The sequence below is a fragment of the Myodes glareolus genome, chromosome 5, assembly GCF_982192425.1.
Source record: "Myodes glareolus chromosome 5, mMyoGla1.1, whole genome shotgun sequence".
NCBI lineage: Eukaryota > Metazoa > Chordata > Mammalia > Rodentia > Cricetidae > Myodes > Myodes glareolus.
In genome coordinates this window covers 56,750,959-56,765,627 of record NC_142030.1, presented here as the reverse complement: position 1 = coordinate 56,765,627, position 14,669 = coordinate 56,750,959, and the positions used below count along the sequence as shown (strand labels likewise).

The 14,669-nt window shown below is 48.4% G+C and overlaps 1 protein-coding gene across 1 annotated transcript in view; it reads left to right on the top strand.

Moving 5' to 3' along the window:
- Nucleotides 1–3,068: 3,068 nt before the first annotated feature.
- Nucleotides 3,069–14,669, top strand: part of Lmx1a (LIM homeobox transcription factor 1 alpha) — a 147,180-nt gene continuing 135,579 nt past the window's right edge. The window contains exons 1-4 of the mRNA XM_087906317.1: nt 3,069–3,191; nt 3,324–3,478; nt 3,875–4,044; nt 6,221–6,407. Of these exons, the coding sequence (XP_087762443.1) occupies nt 3,969–4,044; nt 6,221–6,407 (263 nt within the window). The 5' untranslated portion in view covers nt 3,069–3,191; nt 3,324–3,478; nt 3,875–3,968. The remainder of the gene's footprint in view (nt 3,192–3,323; nt 3,479–3,874; nt 4,045–6,220; nt 6,408–14,669) is intronic.

Here is a 14,669-nt window from a genome sequence, read left to right as displayed (position 1 = left end):
ACCGACCTGCCAGGCCAGATGTGCCCACTGCTGCGACACGGGTGTTACCAGGGTAGTCAGCTTCCTTCTGATTGGATCTGAAGCCTATTCCACAGGAGGGAATTCATGCCCAGTACTGTAAACCTCCCAAGTCAAGAGTCCATGGCTGTGGAGGTGATAGGCCCTTGAAGGAAACCTACTACTACGACGACTACTACTACTACTAAATAGTCGTGTGGCCAAACTGCCGTCTGAGTATTTATGTTTATAGTCATAGGTCCATGCTGCTATCAACCTTGGCAAGATAAGGTTCGCAGTGGGTAGTCATGAATGTCCAGACTCACAACTGTCTCACGGGTTAGGAATACAGCTGCATCACTGTGGATGCTCAGCCCTAAGTGAGACATCTCTATCAAGCCCCAGTCCTCAAGGCCCGGGGAATAGAAAGGACCATGGAAGAAGAGGTGGGAAGAACATACAGGCTGGCAGGTGTGGAGAACTGTGAAATCCTGTCTTCTGGGGATGACACGCCCGTCGCTCTCAGGAACAGACAGCCACCGTGTTACCTGCACAAGACCCACACAAGATCTGGCCAGTCAAAATTCCAGTGTGAGGAATTATGGCCGTTGATGACTACTTGGAAAGGGAGAATTATTTTTTTCCTCTGGGAGTGTGGCCACTGGTAGGTTTCCCACACTCCTGTGGATGGTCCCACACCCATCCACATACTGACAGCATTCGTTAGGCTCAGAGGGATGTATTAAAGGCCAAAAAAAAAAAGTACACAAAAGGAGTGTTGGGGAGGTATGGGAGGAGATGGGCAAGGGAAGTAAGGATGAATAAGATAGAAATATATTGTATATGTGTATAAAAAAGGCCACTAAAGTCACTAAGGACTGAGACCTTTTGCTTATGGACCCTTCCCTGCAGGCTTCAGGCTACAGCAGGGGGGCCACTCATCCCTCAGCCAAGTAAGCATTATTTGTTAATCGCATCTGTGTGCCCTGGGTCTGCATTGAGAGCGGTAGAGCTTACATTGGGATTGTGAGACCCAGTTCACTTGGGCGGGGAAGACATTCATACCACAGACGTTTGTGCTCTGCACTAACCAGGCTTTCTCCCTAAGGCCAGCACCACTAGGAAGACTTAGATCAAATGACAAACTTCTCGTTTTCTGGCTTACCCCACCAGTTAAATACGTTTCACAAACTCAAGACTTTTAGTTAAACAAAAACTCAACTGTGCACTTAAAATATTTTTTGTGGGTGTATTTGTTCTACTCTTTTTTTTCTGAACAAATTTCTATCTTATATATTATCCCCAGAATATATGTAATTTACCCCCTTTTTTTTTATATCCTGTTCTATCTGGATGACAGACAGGACAAAGGTCAGATGTTAGGAGACATGCCACTAGCCACCTGGTCAGCAGTAAAGAAATCCCCTAGCTGGTACTAAGCCCTGAAGATTTGTCTAGAATAATAGATAAAACTATTTGTTCTGCTACCTCACAGGTTTGTTGTAGAGATCAAGCAAAACCATGTATATAGTAGAACCCTAAAAAAGTTTAAAGTAGCATTCTAATATAAGGTATTAAATGCTTTGCCCTTTCCCTTTGTTCCTCTGAAGTCATAGTCTGTGTTTGGCTTGTGCTTGATTTGCTAGAAGACACTGAGGATGGTGGGGTGGCAAAGGCGGCGGCGGTGCTGGTGGTGGTGGTAGTGGTGGTGTGTGTGTGTGCTTCTAAGCACAGCGGTGCTTGTCTGGTTTAAGTTCAGGAAGAGATCTTTTTCTTGGAGAAAGTACTAGGGAATCTTTGCTTGGGCTGACCACACTTAGAGAGCATAACTCCCACCCTGTGCTTCTCTCAGTAAAGAGGTGAGGGTGTCCCCAGGGAATTCCAGAAATTAAACCTTTCAATGGTCTTCAGAAGCCAGGCTGGAAATTCATGTGCGCAGGTTTCCTTAGAGCAACCAGAACATTGAGACCATATTTGTCCCCACCTCAAATTGTAACGATTAGATGAGTTGACTACGGAACCAAGATTGGCACAAAATTAGTGGTCGATAAACGTTAGCCAGGGCAATGATGTGTTTATTGAATCAGTTGGCCCCAGGCTCTTCTTGGAATAGAAGAGCAAGACCCTGTTCCTGACTCTGGAGAGGTTGCAGGCTGTCGCTGCAATCGAACATTATGAGTTATAGGGAATTAAAAAGTGCCCCCTGGAACTTCTTTTCTGGGAAAAGTCCCGTTGGCTGACATCTAGTCTAGTGTCCAGTCGGCCGGGTGGGATAGAGCGAGCCTGATTTAAGGTTTGGCCATGGGTCTCACTATTGCATTTCCCAGCAGTGAGGGGGTTTCAGTAAGAAACCGCGAATTGAGTTTTAAGCCTAAACAAAGTAGTAAATCGCGGGAGCCAGTGGGTGAATGAAGGTCTGAGGGGCTAGGAGTTTCTGGTGCAGGCGCTCACAAAGCGGAAAACAGCCCTAGGCGCTTCCCGCGGCCTCCAGGTGAGGACAGCGGGAGGTTAGTCATCACTCACGGTGCCGATCCGAGAGCAACCGGATCCCTATCCCGCCCCCGCGCGCAGTCTAGGTGGCACGGACCTCGGCCGAGGCTCGGGCGCAGTTCCCCCAGGCAACAGTTCCACGTGGAGAGAAGGGAAAGTTTGCGTGCCCGGGACGTCCGGACAGCAGACAGGAGCATCGGGCTGCAGCCTCGCTGTGGGCCGTGCAGCCAAGCCGGGAAAGCGAGCACCGCGGGCTCCGCCACGGGACGCGCTCCCAGGCCCCCGCCCTGCGCACCCCACCCCCTTCCCGGGCCGCGCACGCAGCCAGCGGCCGCTGTCAGAAGTCGCCGGAGCCGCCTCGGAGAAGCAGGGCCGACTTTGCACCCAGGACCCAGGGCCTTGGATTTCTTTGCCGGCCTTGGAGAAGCAGTCCGGGCCTCCCCTTCCCGGCTGCAGAGCCGAGCGGGCTTGGCGGGACGTCCCGGGAAGGCAGGCGGCTCGTGGCCACGGCCCGGCCCGGCTCTGGCGCGCCGAGGAGCAGAACCGGGGGCCGCCGTTCGCTCCCGCTCTGTCCCGGGCGCGCCGGAGTCGGGCCGGCTGCTCCGGCTGCAGCTTCGGGGACTCCGCCGTCCTCCGCCCAAGCTGCCCGCACCTCTCGGGCCCTTCGCGCCGCTCCGGACGCTGGGGGCGAGCTTGCCCACCAGGTAGGGAAGGCTGCGGGGCTCCTTAGGCTTCGGCTCGGGCGGGCGTGTTGCAGAAAGTTGATTTGAAATGCATCCAAAAGTGAGCCGGGCCAGTCGCGGCTCCTCCCTGAGGCGACTCCTTTGCTCCTGCAGACGTTCCCGGCACTGGCCGACCGGCGGGAGCACCTCCCCGCGCGCCCCGCACGCCCACTCCCGAGCGCCCCCAAGCAGAGCGCAGCGCCAGGAGTACGGAAGCAGGCGGGACGGTCTCCCGGTCCCTTACTCAGCCTCTCTCCGACCCAAGACAGGTGAGAGTCGAAACTGAGTGGCTGGGTCACCGGGTGTCGGACCTGGACGGTCCCGCGTGCTTGGTCCTGACTCGGAGAGGAGGCGCACCCCCACCCCATCACACGCAGTAGCATAGTTCCTGTAGAGGGGTCCCCAGGGGCCACATTAGTATAGGATGGGGCGGAGTCGGTCTTGGAATGGGAAACCTGGGGACAGGGGTGGGGGTGGGGGTTAGGAGAACGCAGTTAGGGGGCGGAGGCCTAAGTACATAACGCGTTGACTTCAAGTGAAATCAGATCCGTCAGAGCAGTTCACGGTGGCTCTCCTCTCTCCTCCCACCCCACGTTTCCCTTGGCTGGACTCTACCCTCCAGGCTCATTCTTGTCGCCCTGGACACTTCTTCTGTCCTTTCCCAGGAGTGTGGCAACTGAGGGAGCGGAGTCCCAGAAGGCACGGAAGCTAGACGTATCCCTTTCCCGGCTCTACAGGTCCTCCAGGCTCAGCTCGAACATGTTGGACGGCCTGAAGATGGAGGAGAACTTTCAAAGTGCGATTGAGACTTCGGCCTCCTTCTCCTCTTTGCTGGGTAAGTGTTCAACTCCATTTACCCTGACACATCCTGCTGCTGCCAGGCTGGGTGGGAGCTCAGGACGTCAGCTCGCTGGTACCGGATTAGGCAATCAGGCTAGCACCCTCTTCGTGCACGTAGCAGCGCCCACTCTGTCTTCCATGTCCATCAGTCCTTTTGAGTCGTCCCTACCATACAACCAGCAAGCCTCCTCAGGCCTCAGGAGCTCGACACTGAATTCCCCAAAGCCTTGAGGGGCGGGCGAGCATGTTCACAGGCGTTTGAGTGGCAAGTGATTAATAGTACCCAGGGCTGGATTTTTAATCATGGAACTGATCGACGGCTCATAAATGCCACCGGTTTTTCAGAGGCCTGTGACGGAACATTGGGTAGCAGAGGTGCGAGGCCCAGGAGCGCCCAAGTTCTTCTCTTCTCCCACCAAACTACAGCCCCAATTTTAGTATTGGGCATAGCCCAGGGGCTTTTCCGGGCTGGTGGGCAGCGCTGCTCTGGGATTAGCTTGCGCGGCGGGGCCCTAGCTTGGTCTTTAATTAACTGAAGCCGGATCCCAGTTCCGCAAGCCCGGTATTCCCCGACCCCCAACCCAGCCACAGCGGAGGAGAAGATCAAGGGGACCCGAAGGGTCTTCCAGAGCTCAGGCCAGCAATTCTTGTTTTGACAGTGTCTCCCCAATTTTGGGTTTTTCAAGTTTGGGGGAAAGGTGTTTCCGTTCCCTCTTCCTTCTTTTCTTTCTTCCCTTCTCCTCTTTCCGCAGGAGAGATTTTTCTTTTGTCATTTAAAACTCTTGCCCCTTTCCCTACCTCTAGAGCCAATAGAGTGGGTTAACAAATTTCGATTGTAGAAAACACATCCAGAGAGACACCACCAACCCACCCTTCCCCAACAGTGCAGAGGAATCGAAATCACGAAGCCCCTGTGCCCTTCCTTCAATCCCCTTTCGAAAATGCCAGGGTCCTCTCCCTGGAGCAAGAAGACACAGGGCAGAGCATGTGCCGGCTTAGGGGCTTCGGGTTTAGTTCCCTGCTCCTTACGACACAGGTTTGCTCTAACACCCGGATGGTGGCCTGGGGTGCTGAGACCAGGAAAACAGAAATTTGTAGTTGAGAAGGACCGCGCTGTTTTCTCCAGTCCTTCTTGCTATCTTCCTTCTCCGATAAACGACCTGTTCCGTTTACCAGCTAACAACTGTTCCCCAAAAGCAGAAAGTGAGATTAGTGTAGTTGCCGTATGGAGTAGGACCAGTCCTTTGGGACATCATGGACAAGAGTGTTCTTGTGATGGCAGCACAAGGACTTCTTTAAATGCTTGTGAAAAGTGTCAACAAAGGCGGCCGAGTATTCTTCCCTCTGTCCCGAGTGTGTTAGAGGGAGGGAGAGGAAGCAGGCCCCCTCTAGAACAAGATCCGGAGGAAAAAGGTGGAAAAGGTCAAGGGGTAGGGCCAAGAAGATTCCTTGATTGGGCTAGAGGTTTGTCGCTTCTCTCTGCGCTTCTGAGGGCATCTAGTACTCTGACCCGCACCCTTCGCAGGGTCTCTGCGCTCAGCTGTTATTTTTTCCCCACCTTGACATTTGCTAATTATAAAAAAAAGTCACCCGCAATTTGCATGCCAACAGAGATGTAGGCGGGATTCACTAGTATGAACAGTACTGAGTTTGAGATGGTATTTTTCTGCACCCACAATTTGTGTGTGTGTGTGTGTGTGTGTGTGTAAAACAGAAAATGTTAGTTTTTCTTTTAAAAATAGAATGCAGTTTCAAGCAAATTATTACTGATAATTTAAAATCAGTCAAAGGACACACACACAGTGATTTGATGATTGATTAACGACGACTTGAGAGTTCTGGGAACACAAATTTATTTGTAATCTAATTTTACAGGGTGCGCGAAAGCTTGCAATGGTACTTGGGTCTATCTAACAATTAAGGCTATTTATTGACTTCAGCCCCCTTCCTAGGTAGAATTTATAACCTCTCTACTTAGTCTTTGTTTATTAGTCACTTGATTGCCATTTGGTTTGATTTTTCTAAATATCTGATCATCAGGGGATCTTCCTGGGGGGGATGCATGGCCGGGAGGGAGGGGGAGAAATCGTGGGCCTGATCCGATCCCGATAGTGTTTCGCGGGGTTGACTTGCATATGTGGCTCATGGGCAAACGTCTGTTGCTACTGTAGGCAGAGCGGTGAGCCCCAAGTCTGTCTGCGAAGGCTGTCAGCGGGTCATCTCGGACAGGTTTCTGCTGCGGCTCAACGACAGCTTCTGGCATGAACAGTGTGTGCAGTGCGCCTCCTGCAAAGAACCCCTGGAGACCACCTGCTTCTACCGGGACAAGAAGCTTTACTGCAAGTACCACTACGAGAAGTAAGTGCTTGCGTCGCCCACTCACCCGCGCCGGTGTACTCTGGGCACTGAGTCCTCCTGCAACCTCTTCGCCTTTCGGGTTTAAGAGATACCCGCAGGCAAGACCAGTAAATCTCACTCGTACCAGTGTTGGGTACGTGCCCGGGGCTGCGGGGATTCCATCTGTGTACGCGGGCTGGGGTCCGGGAGAGCCGCACTGCGTCATATCATTTCGATCGCGTACTTACTTTTTAATTATTCCAAGTTCCTTAACCCCAGACCCGGCCATTCCCAGAGATCACTTTCTGTGGGCCTGGGAAAAATTCAAGCTTAGTCCTGGGTTCACCGGAGAGCCCGGCGGACCACCAATGAGTGACCAGCGACCTTTTTCCATTCCATCCACTCAAGTGTTTGCGCCGCTCTTGGGTTTGTGCTCAGCGGCAAGGCGGAATGGATCAGACGGTTTCTGTCCCTGGGGCATATTTCTCGCCCGGTTTGGGCAAATCGGGTTTGGAAGTGGCTTTCCTGCTTCTCGTGGCCGCTTTGCGTTTCCAGTCACTCCCTCCTCAGGGTTTCTACCGAAGCCTTCAGGTATTGCGGACTCCGGGGACATCGGACTCCGGGGACACCCGAAAAGTTGCTAGGTCAGAGGAGGCCTGTCCTAAAGCCCCCTTACGGTGGCTCCACCCAGGTCTAGCCTAAGGAGTTGTCTGACAGGCAGCAGGTTCTGTTCTCTCCCCATCAACATGCAGAACTGGGAGGCGGGTAATGAAGAGAGCGGTTCATTTCTAATTTGGATTTCTGAAATGCCTCTGGGCGCGTGGTGTGGTAGGATGTTCTTATTCTCAAAGGAGAGGCCAGAAGTAAGGAGAGGAAACTGCTTTTCCTCGTAAAATTAGCCAATTCATAGGCACTTTGGATTCGTGGGATTGTGGAGAGCTAGAAGGAAAGAGAAGTGGCTTAGCGCTTGCCCCTTTTTGTGGACTAGGGCTGGCATGTGCTGACTGTGTGGGCCTGTGTGTGTACCGCAGTCTTCTTCACTAGTACAGGAGAGAAGACAAGCATGTGGAGGGAGTCAGACGATGGTCGGTGTTGAAAAGCAAGCTGCTTTAATTTCATTAAGAGGCAGGGTGAAAAGGATGTGCTGGAGAGGACTGCCTACAACAACAACAACAAAAAAACTCGGAGGAGAACAGAGGCTTCTTATTTCTGTATCATCTAGGTTGTCAGGTTTCCTGACAAAATGGACCATGTTAGACCTAGTAAATACCTTCACTACCACTACCACCACCACCAGAACACCCCTCTCTGCTACTCAGTGTCCTTGCTATACATAAAATGCTTGACTTTCCCCCTGATTTGGAGAGAACACTGGGCCTTTCTGTTGTTCCAGAAGGGCTTTATGTTTTTCAGTAAAAAAAAGATACATGCTCGAGTTTCTGTGAATTGGACAATGCAGAAATCCACAAAGAAGCGAAAGCTTGCCCTGAGTGTTATGGTAAACAGTTCTGAAGGAAGAAACAGCGAAGCCCCCTCTGATTCTGCTGGCTTGTCTGCTTGTAGCCCCAGTCTGAGTCAAAAGTGTGATTTTTAGGTAATTAAGCGGATTTGGTCTCTACAACTTCAAGCAGACAAAGGCTGGTGACTGCTCGCCTTTTTCTCTCTTGCTTTTCATTGGCAAGGTTTTGGTATTGTGTGGGCCCAATCTTTATCTTTCTGCTTATAGATTAGAGAAAGGGCCACATCCTTCAGGCACAACACTAGCGAATTCAAAAGTACTGGAGCTTAGGGGAGGATTTGGGTTGTGATTTTTCTATTCTGTTTGTTAAAAAAGAAAAATCGTGAATCAAAGACCGCTCCAGGGTCAACACAGCTGTCTGGCCAGTCAGCTCTCCTGTGAGGAAGTCAGGCTGTGTCAAGAGGAGGAGAAACAGTTGTTGTGAAGTACTTGGCACAACAATATCCCTTCCATTTCAGCCCTCCAGGTTTGGGGAGGTTTGGGCTTATTAGCTGAGAGGGTCAGTTCTCCCAGCACACAGCTATTTTTGCGAAGAGAAAATTGCAGGGATCAACTCGCCAGCTGTTGGCCAGAATCAAGATTTTATAGAGGGTGGGAGCTACATGGTTCAAAGAGGTGTTGGTATGACAGGGAAAGTTTTTTTTTTAAAATTTTAATTTAAAAATATTTACTGACACATGGATATCCAAAATGAGTTTGCTGGGCACATTTTCAGAACCAATCTGCCCAGCCCATCAGTGGCTGTTTGAGATTCATTTATTCTTCTCTTAAATTCCTTCTCTCTTCTATTTCCCATTTCAATCCTATTCCACTCTCAACAAACCAGGGTTTTAATGTACTTGATACTCTTAATGGTATTAAGACACTTGCTATAGAAGAAACGAAGCAATGATTCCCCCCCCCCCTTTACATTGGGCTCAGGAAAAATTCCTTTATTCAACAGGCTTTTAAGGAGCGTCTATATGGTAAAACCCTGTTTGCAAGGACGAATGACTTCTTGGGACCTGCCTGCAGGAGGCTGCTAGCCTGGCAGGTTTGGCAGCTGTTTTACCCTGACAATTAAGGGTCCCCCCTCCCAAAGCTTCCTCTACTTCGACATGACTAGGCATTAGCCAAAAGTTATCTGGAATGGACACACGTTTATCCTGGAGAATACAGCTTAATTTGGGGGCTGGAGTGAAATGCAGAAAGGACTTTTCTTCTCTCTCTCTCTCTCTCTCTCTCTCTCTCTCTCTCTCTCTCTCTCTCTCTGTGTGTGTGTGTGTGTGTGTGTGTGTGTTTCTTCAGTAGTTGAGTCCCAGATAAAGTTCAAGTGCGGCTTCACAAATTGAGACGAGAGATTATGTAGGCGATGTTCACTCTCTGATGACCATCATGAAGTTTTAGCAGGGGAGGTTGTCACATTTATTTCAGCCATATCATATGCATATCCGGATGTTGGGTAATTCTGAATTTGCATTGGAATTATTACCTGTGTATCCCTGGTGTCGGGTCAGGCCTTCACTTAAATGGAAAGAGACTTGTTGGGGTGTGGGGTAGATAATAGGAATAGGAGGAAGACTGGGGAGGATGGGGGGGGTAACAGTAATTAGAATCGCTTGATACATGTACGAAATTGGGAAAGAACCACTTCAACACAAGTTATGTAAAAAAGCCAAGATTCCACTCTGCCAGCTACTTGTTTTCACTTTCACCATGTGAAGCATCAACTTTTTCTCATTGATGAAACGGATTGAGGGGGGACATCTTGGACAGGACTGCTGATTTGAAATCTCAGTATGTTTTACCAGACGCTGGCCTCCTCTACTCTAACACCCTTAGGAATACTTTACTTTTCAGTTATCCAAAACAAATAAGCATTCAAGGCCACACTGTAGAATGGCAATTTGAGAACATTCAGAAATCAAGAACTGGGGGGAAGGGGGGGTCACTTGGCGCTCACGTCATCAAGGAAAAACAGCTAGTCATCGGAAAAGACAGCGCGGATGACATCGATGAAGCCGTGCTGTGAGATGCACCGCTCCAGGTGGTATAGGTGTGGAGATTTCCGGAATGGATTCAATTTGCTTCAACATTCCTGAAAGTTAGCAGACAACCAAATATTTTCCAGCCTGGAAGACTTCTATTTATGTAACTGTTGTTCCCCCCTTCAAGCAAGCCTTCTGTGATCCTACTAGTTCAGAGTTATCCCTGAATCGGTTCCAAACAAACACTGTAGCCATGCTTCAGTCGGAGACAGGAGAGGCCGTGGGATCATGGAAACGTGGCAATGTGATAGATAATTGAGCCTTCTGGATGGCGGCCCACTTTTAAATCAAATTTATATTGCGTCTTTCATGTGCCTGGTGGCTCGTGGGTCAGGCAGGGCCCTCTCTCCTCACATATGAAGTTTATCATTATCACTCGGATTGTTTTAGACATCCTGGGAGCGGTGTGGGGTAGCGTTGCTGTCATCAGAGCTGTTCCCAGGCACGGTAACTCCTCACATGTCAGCAGATCACGGCTTGGGGAAGCCTTTCCTCTGGGGGCCTGCTCATGTTTTCTTCTTGATCCTTTGGAGTAGACCAGTTGTCAGTCCAGAGAAAGGGGCAAACATGAGAGAAAGTAGATGCCACCCCGCTCACATTGTTCTTTGTCTCTTTCTTTTGGCCTGAGGCTTGTCAGCCCCAGGTAAGAATGATTCAGGCAATGCTGTCTATTAGGACTGGTAATGAACCCATTCTGCTTTCTATTAAGGTGGTGCAGGAGGTGTGGATGGAGGAGTTAGCTTGTTCTATTATTATTATTATTACTGTGATATTATTTAGAGATCAAACTTGGGCATGCAGTTCTTCAGAAAAGGAGCCCACAGATGAAATTGCAGAGCCCATTGTTAGAGTGTGCTCCACCTTACCTTTTATCGACCTGGCTCTTGGCACAATACCATTTAAGGAGTATAAAAATTAAACACAGCTAGGCAGTAATTTTTGTCTGCATTCAATTGTAGGGATTTAGCTCACATTGAGAACAGTCCACGGTTGTGGCTGTGTTTATGCAATGGCCCCCCCCTCTCTTTCTCTCTCTGTTTTAATTTTAGAGGATGACTGAAAATATTTCTTGCGTGGAGGTGGTTTTCTTTTTTTATATATATTGGTCCATGGTTCAGACTTGCTTGGACTCTGAAACTTAAAAATTGAAATTCGGTAGAATGGGCATTGATAATGTTCTGGGAGTTAGGCTATTGGGGTTGGACATGGCTGTGGGGCTTTTTTGGTCCCTGCTTTAGTGGTCACACTGTGAAAGGCGACTTTTGTTTTCCAGGCTGGTTTTACATACTGAAGAGTTCCGAGACCTTTGTCTTCCACGTGGCTAGTTCAGTATTCTGAGTTCATTAACAAGAGCTTTTCCCATAGTTAATTATTTGTCTTAGATTTTATTTATGTTCACACCAGCCAAGACTTCTTCATATGAGGGAGGGCTATCTACTGCTGCTATTTTAATTTTATAAAGGTTTTTGGCTATAATGATCTGATGCTTTCTTTACTTAGAACAGCTCCATTTATTTAATCATATCTCCCCCTCCCAAGTAAATTTCTTGGGCTATAGTACTTAAAAGTAAGAAAAATAAAGGTTTTAAAAATCCATTATATGAGCAAGAATATTAATAGCTTCTTAGAGAAAATGCATATTACAGAATGTGATTATTGAATATTACCAAGGTCAAAACAATCAATATTGAATCACTTGAAGTGAATTATTAAGTGCAGTTGTACAATCATGGAAAATAAATTATGGGAGATATCAAATCAGTTCCTTCAGTCTAGCTCTGAAGAAATTTTGGTAATATTGGTTCCAATGATGACATTTTAGTTGTTTTATTATTTTAAAATTAAAAAATAAACTTCTTTGAGTCATGATTTTTTTTTAAAACCAGTCTTCACATATTTAGCATGGCTCTTTAATAAGTCACTTTAGGATGAGATGAAGGGGACCTTGGGCCATGTGAGGTGGGGACCCCCAATGTAGAGGTTTTCCAGTGTGGAGCCCTGCTCCTCTTATCCTCGTCTGGCTGAGAGTGCTTTTGGGGAACATACTATATATTTTCCTGAGAGTCCCTTGGGGCCCTTAGGACAGTGTTACTCTGGTGGCTTTTGCAGGCTCAGACAGGGGAAGGTGGTGATTTTCAGGATATCACAAGGCCACTCCATGAGCCCTCTTGAAAGATCTGTTGTCCAGGATAGAGAGAGGGTCTCTCCTGCTGCTCTTTAGGACTTGTACTTTTTCCTTAGTCTCTTAGACTAGTGTGACATGGAGTGTTTAGTCCACAATTAGAGTGCCATGCTCTTCTCCCCAGCCAGTGTTGACTGCAGCTTTGTGTCTCTTTGTTGTATCTTAAATGAAGCCTACACTACTGCCTTGCAGACACCTCCCAAATGTCAAATTGTTATTTTAGTAAACCACAGTGATCTGCTTCTATATTTTTAACCAAGATGAAATGAATAAGATTGCTGTGGCCCTGGCATTAATTAGTAGGAGGATTAGCGCTGTGTCGGCTAAAACGGAGGCGTAAACACTGTAACCTTGCTACATGTTTGCTTTCACACTCCTGAAAATAAATAAAATGAGACTTAGGGTAGGGATTAAGTTTCTCGTGGCTCTAGGTAGCAGATGCAATTGGAACGCAGCAGAAACACTGAAGTATTAGGGAAGATTTTATGTAAGGAATAAAACAAAACCCACATCCGTTCCCTACCCCATGGGTATACTTGGTCTTGTCACAATAGTCCCATATGTGTAGTTAAAAAGGAATTAAAAAAAAACCCACCTCTGTGCTATCTTTCTGGGTGGTGAACAGGACAACTGAGCCTCTGTAGAGCCTGTCCATGAGTGGATTAGACAGAACTTAATGAAACCTTGAGAGGTCTCCATTATTGCACTCTAATGAGCTCACAACTAAAAGACAAAGTAGACCATGCTTTTCCTAGTCTTGTAACCGGAGTCACATAGAAGAGTCTGGATGCTTCCAACCTCTCTCCCAGAGTCCCAGTTTGAGGATCCTATTTTTGGATAGCAGCAGCCATGTCTGCCTACCCTGACTCTCTGGGCCTCCAGTGTCCCTCCACACCATCGTGTTTGTGGTTTATCATCCTTGTCATATGACAGATGAGCTGTGAGAGATAGCTGGCCACTGTGGACTGGACTGAGCTTTCTGACTGGTCCAATAAATCCTAACCATATAGAAAGTATTGTGATCTTCTGGTCTTGCTGGGACTGGAGCACATGCTGTATCTAGACTCACATCTGCCTCATCCCACTCTGCCTTCCACTCCCCTATGCCCGTGGAGCTTTATTAACATGTCTCTTGTTGCTTAAACCCATTACCAACTGCAACACTGCTCCCATCCTCTGCTAGCCCATAGACCCTCTTCTCTCTCTCTCTCTCTCTCTCTCTCTCTCTCTCTCTTTCTTTCTCTCTCTCTCCCTCCCTCCCTCCTCCCTCCCTCCTCCCTCCCTCCTTCCCTCCCTTCCTTCCTCCCTTTTTCCTTCTCTTTGTTTGTCTCTGCATCTCTCTGTGGGTATGGTACATGCATGTATTTGTGTGTGTGTGTGCATATGTCTGTGCAGAGGCCAGAGATCAACAAGGGACTTGACTCTTTTTTGCTTTTAATTTTTGAGACAGGATCTCACTGAATTTGTTGCTTGCTGATATGCTAGACTACATGACCAGTGAGTTCCATGGATGCCTTTATCTTTTGCTTTCCAACCCTGGGCTTACAAATCCATGCAGCTGTCCCTGGCTTTTTACATGTGTTCTGGGGATCTGAACTCAGGTCCCCATGATTGCTTTTTACATGTGTTCTGGGGATCTGAACTCAGGTCCCCATGATTGCTTTTTACATGTGTTCTAGGGATCTGAACTCAGGTCCCCATGATTGCTTGGCAGGTTCTTCACCCACTGAACGATCTCCCCAACCCCCTAATTAGCCTTTTATTATGCACAATAGTACTACCATGTAGTAACCAAGTTATTGAGTGGTACTCAGCTTAGTATCTGGTCAATGGACCTTTGTCTCCTGTTTACACATAGTTTCGTGACCCTTACTCTTTGGTGTTCCGTTGGGACCCCACCCTCCCCCCAACTTTTCTGACTATGCTGGCCTCTTAGTAGACATTAGGGCATGTCCTGCATTTTGATGGGTCAGAGATGTGCCTGGTTTTGTGCTGTGACAGCAGGAAAATGGGAGAACTTGTCACTTGCCAGGAAGCTTGGCCAGCATCATGGTAGGACATCAGCGTATCATTCATTCTCAGAACTGTTGTCTGGACACCACTCTCTTCTTGTGGTGTTGGGCACCCCACCTAGTGCTGTGCATGCTGGATGGGCACTATGCCACTGGGCTTGAGGTCCAGCTAGCGTCTGTATCTCTCCCTCATGGAGGGTCCTCTCTAGCAGCTCTGTTAGGCCAGGTTTCGGAGCAGCGTGAGAAGCTCTTTGGAGCAGTTTTCTGTCCTTCCTCCCTCCTGCCCTTCCTTTCAGTTAGAGGCTCCAGGACTCAACAACCCTTGCTATCAAGCCTCAGGAGCCTTTAAAAGGATTTTTCAAAACAAAACAAAACAAAACACCCCCTTCTGAACTCGAGATTAGCCACTTAAGCTCATTAAAGTCCCTTTAAATACTAAAATGTTGGGCTCCTGGGGGCTGTTCCCCCCAAACCATAGTTTCATTGTTAACATTTTTGTCATTCACTCTGCAGCAGATTAAGGCCAGCTCCCTCTGGGTCCAG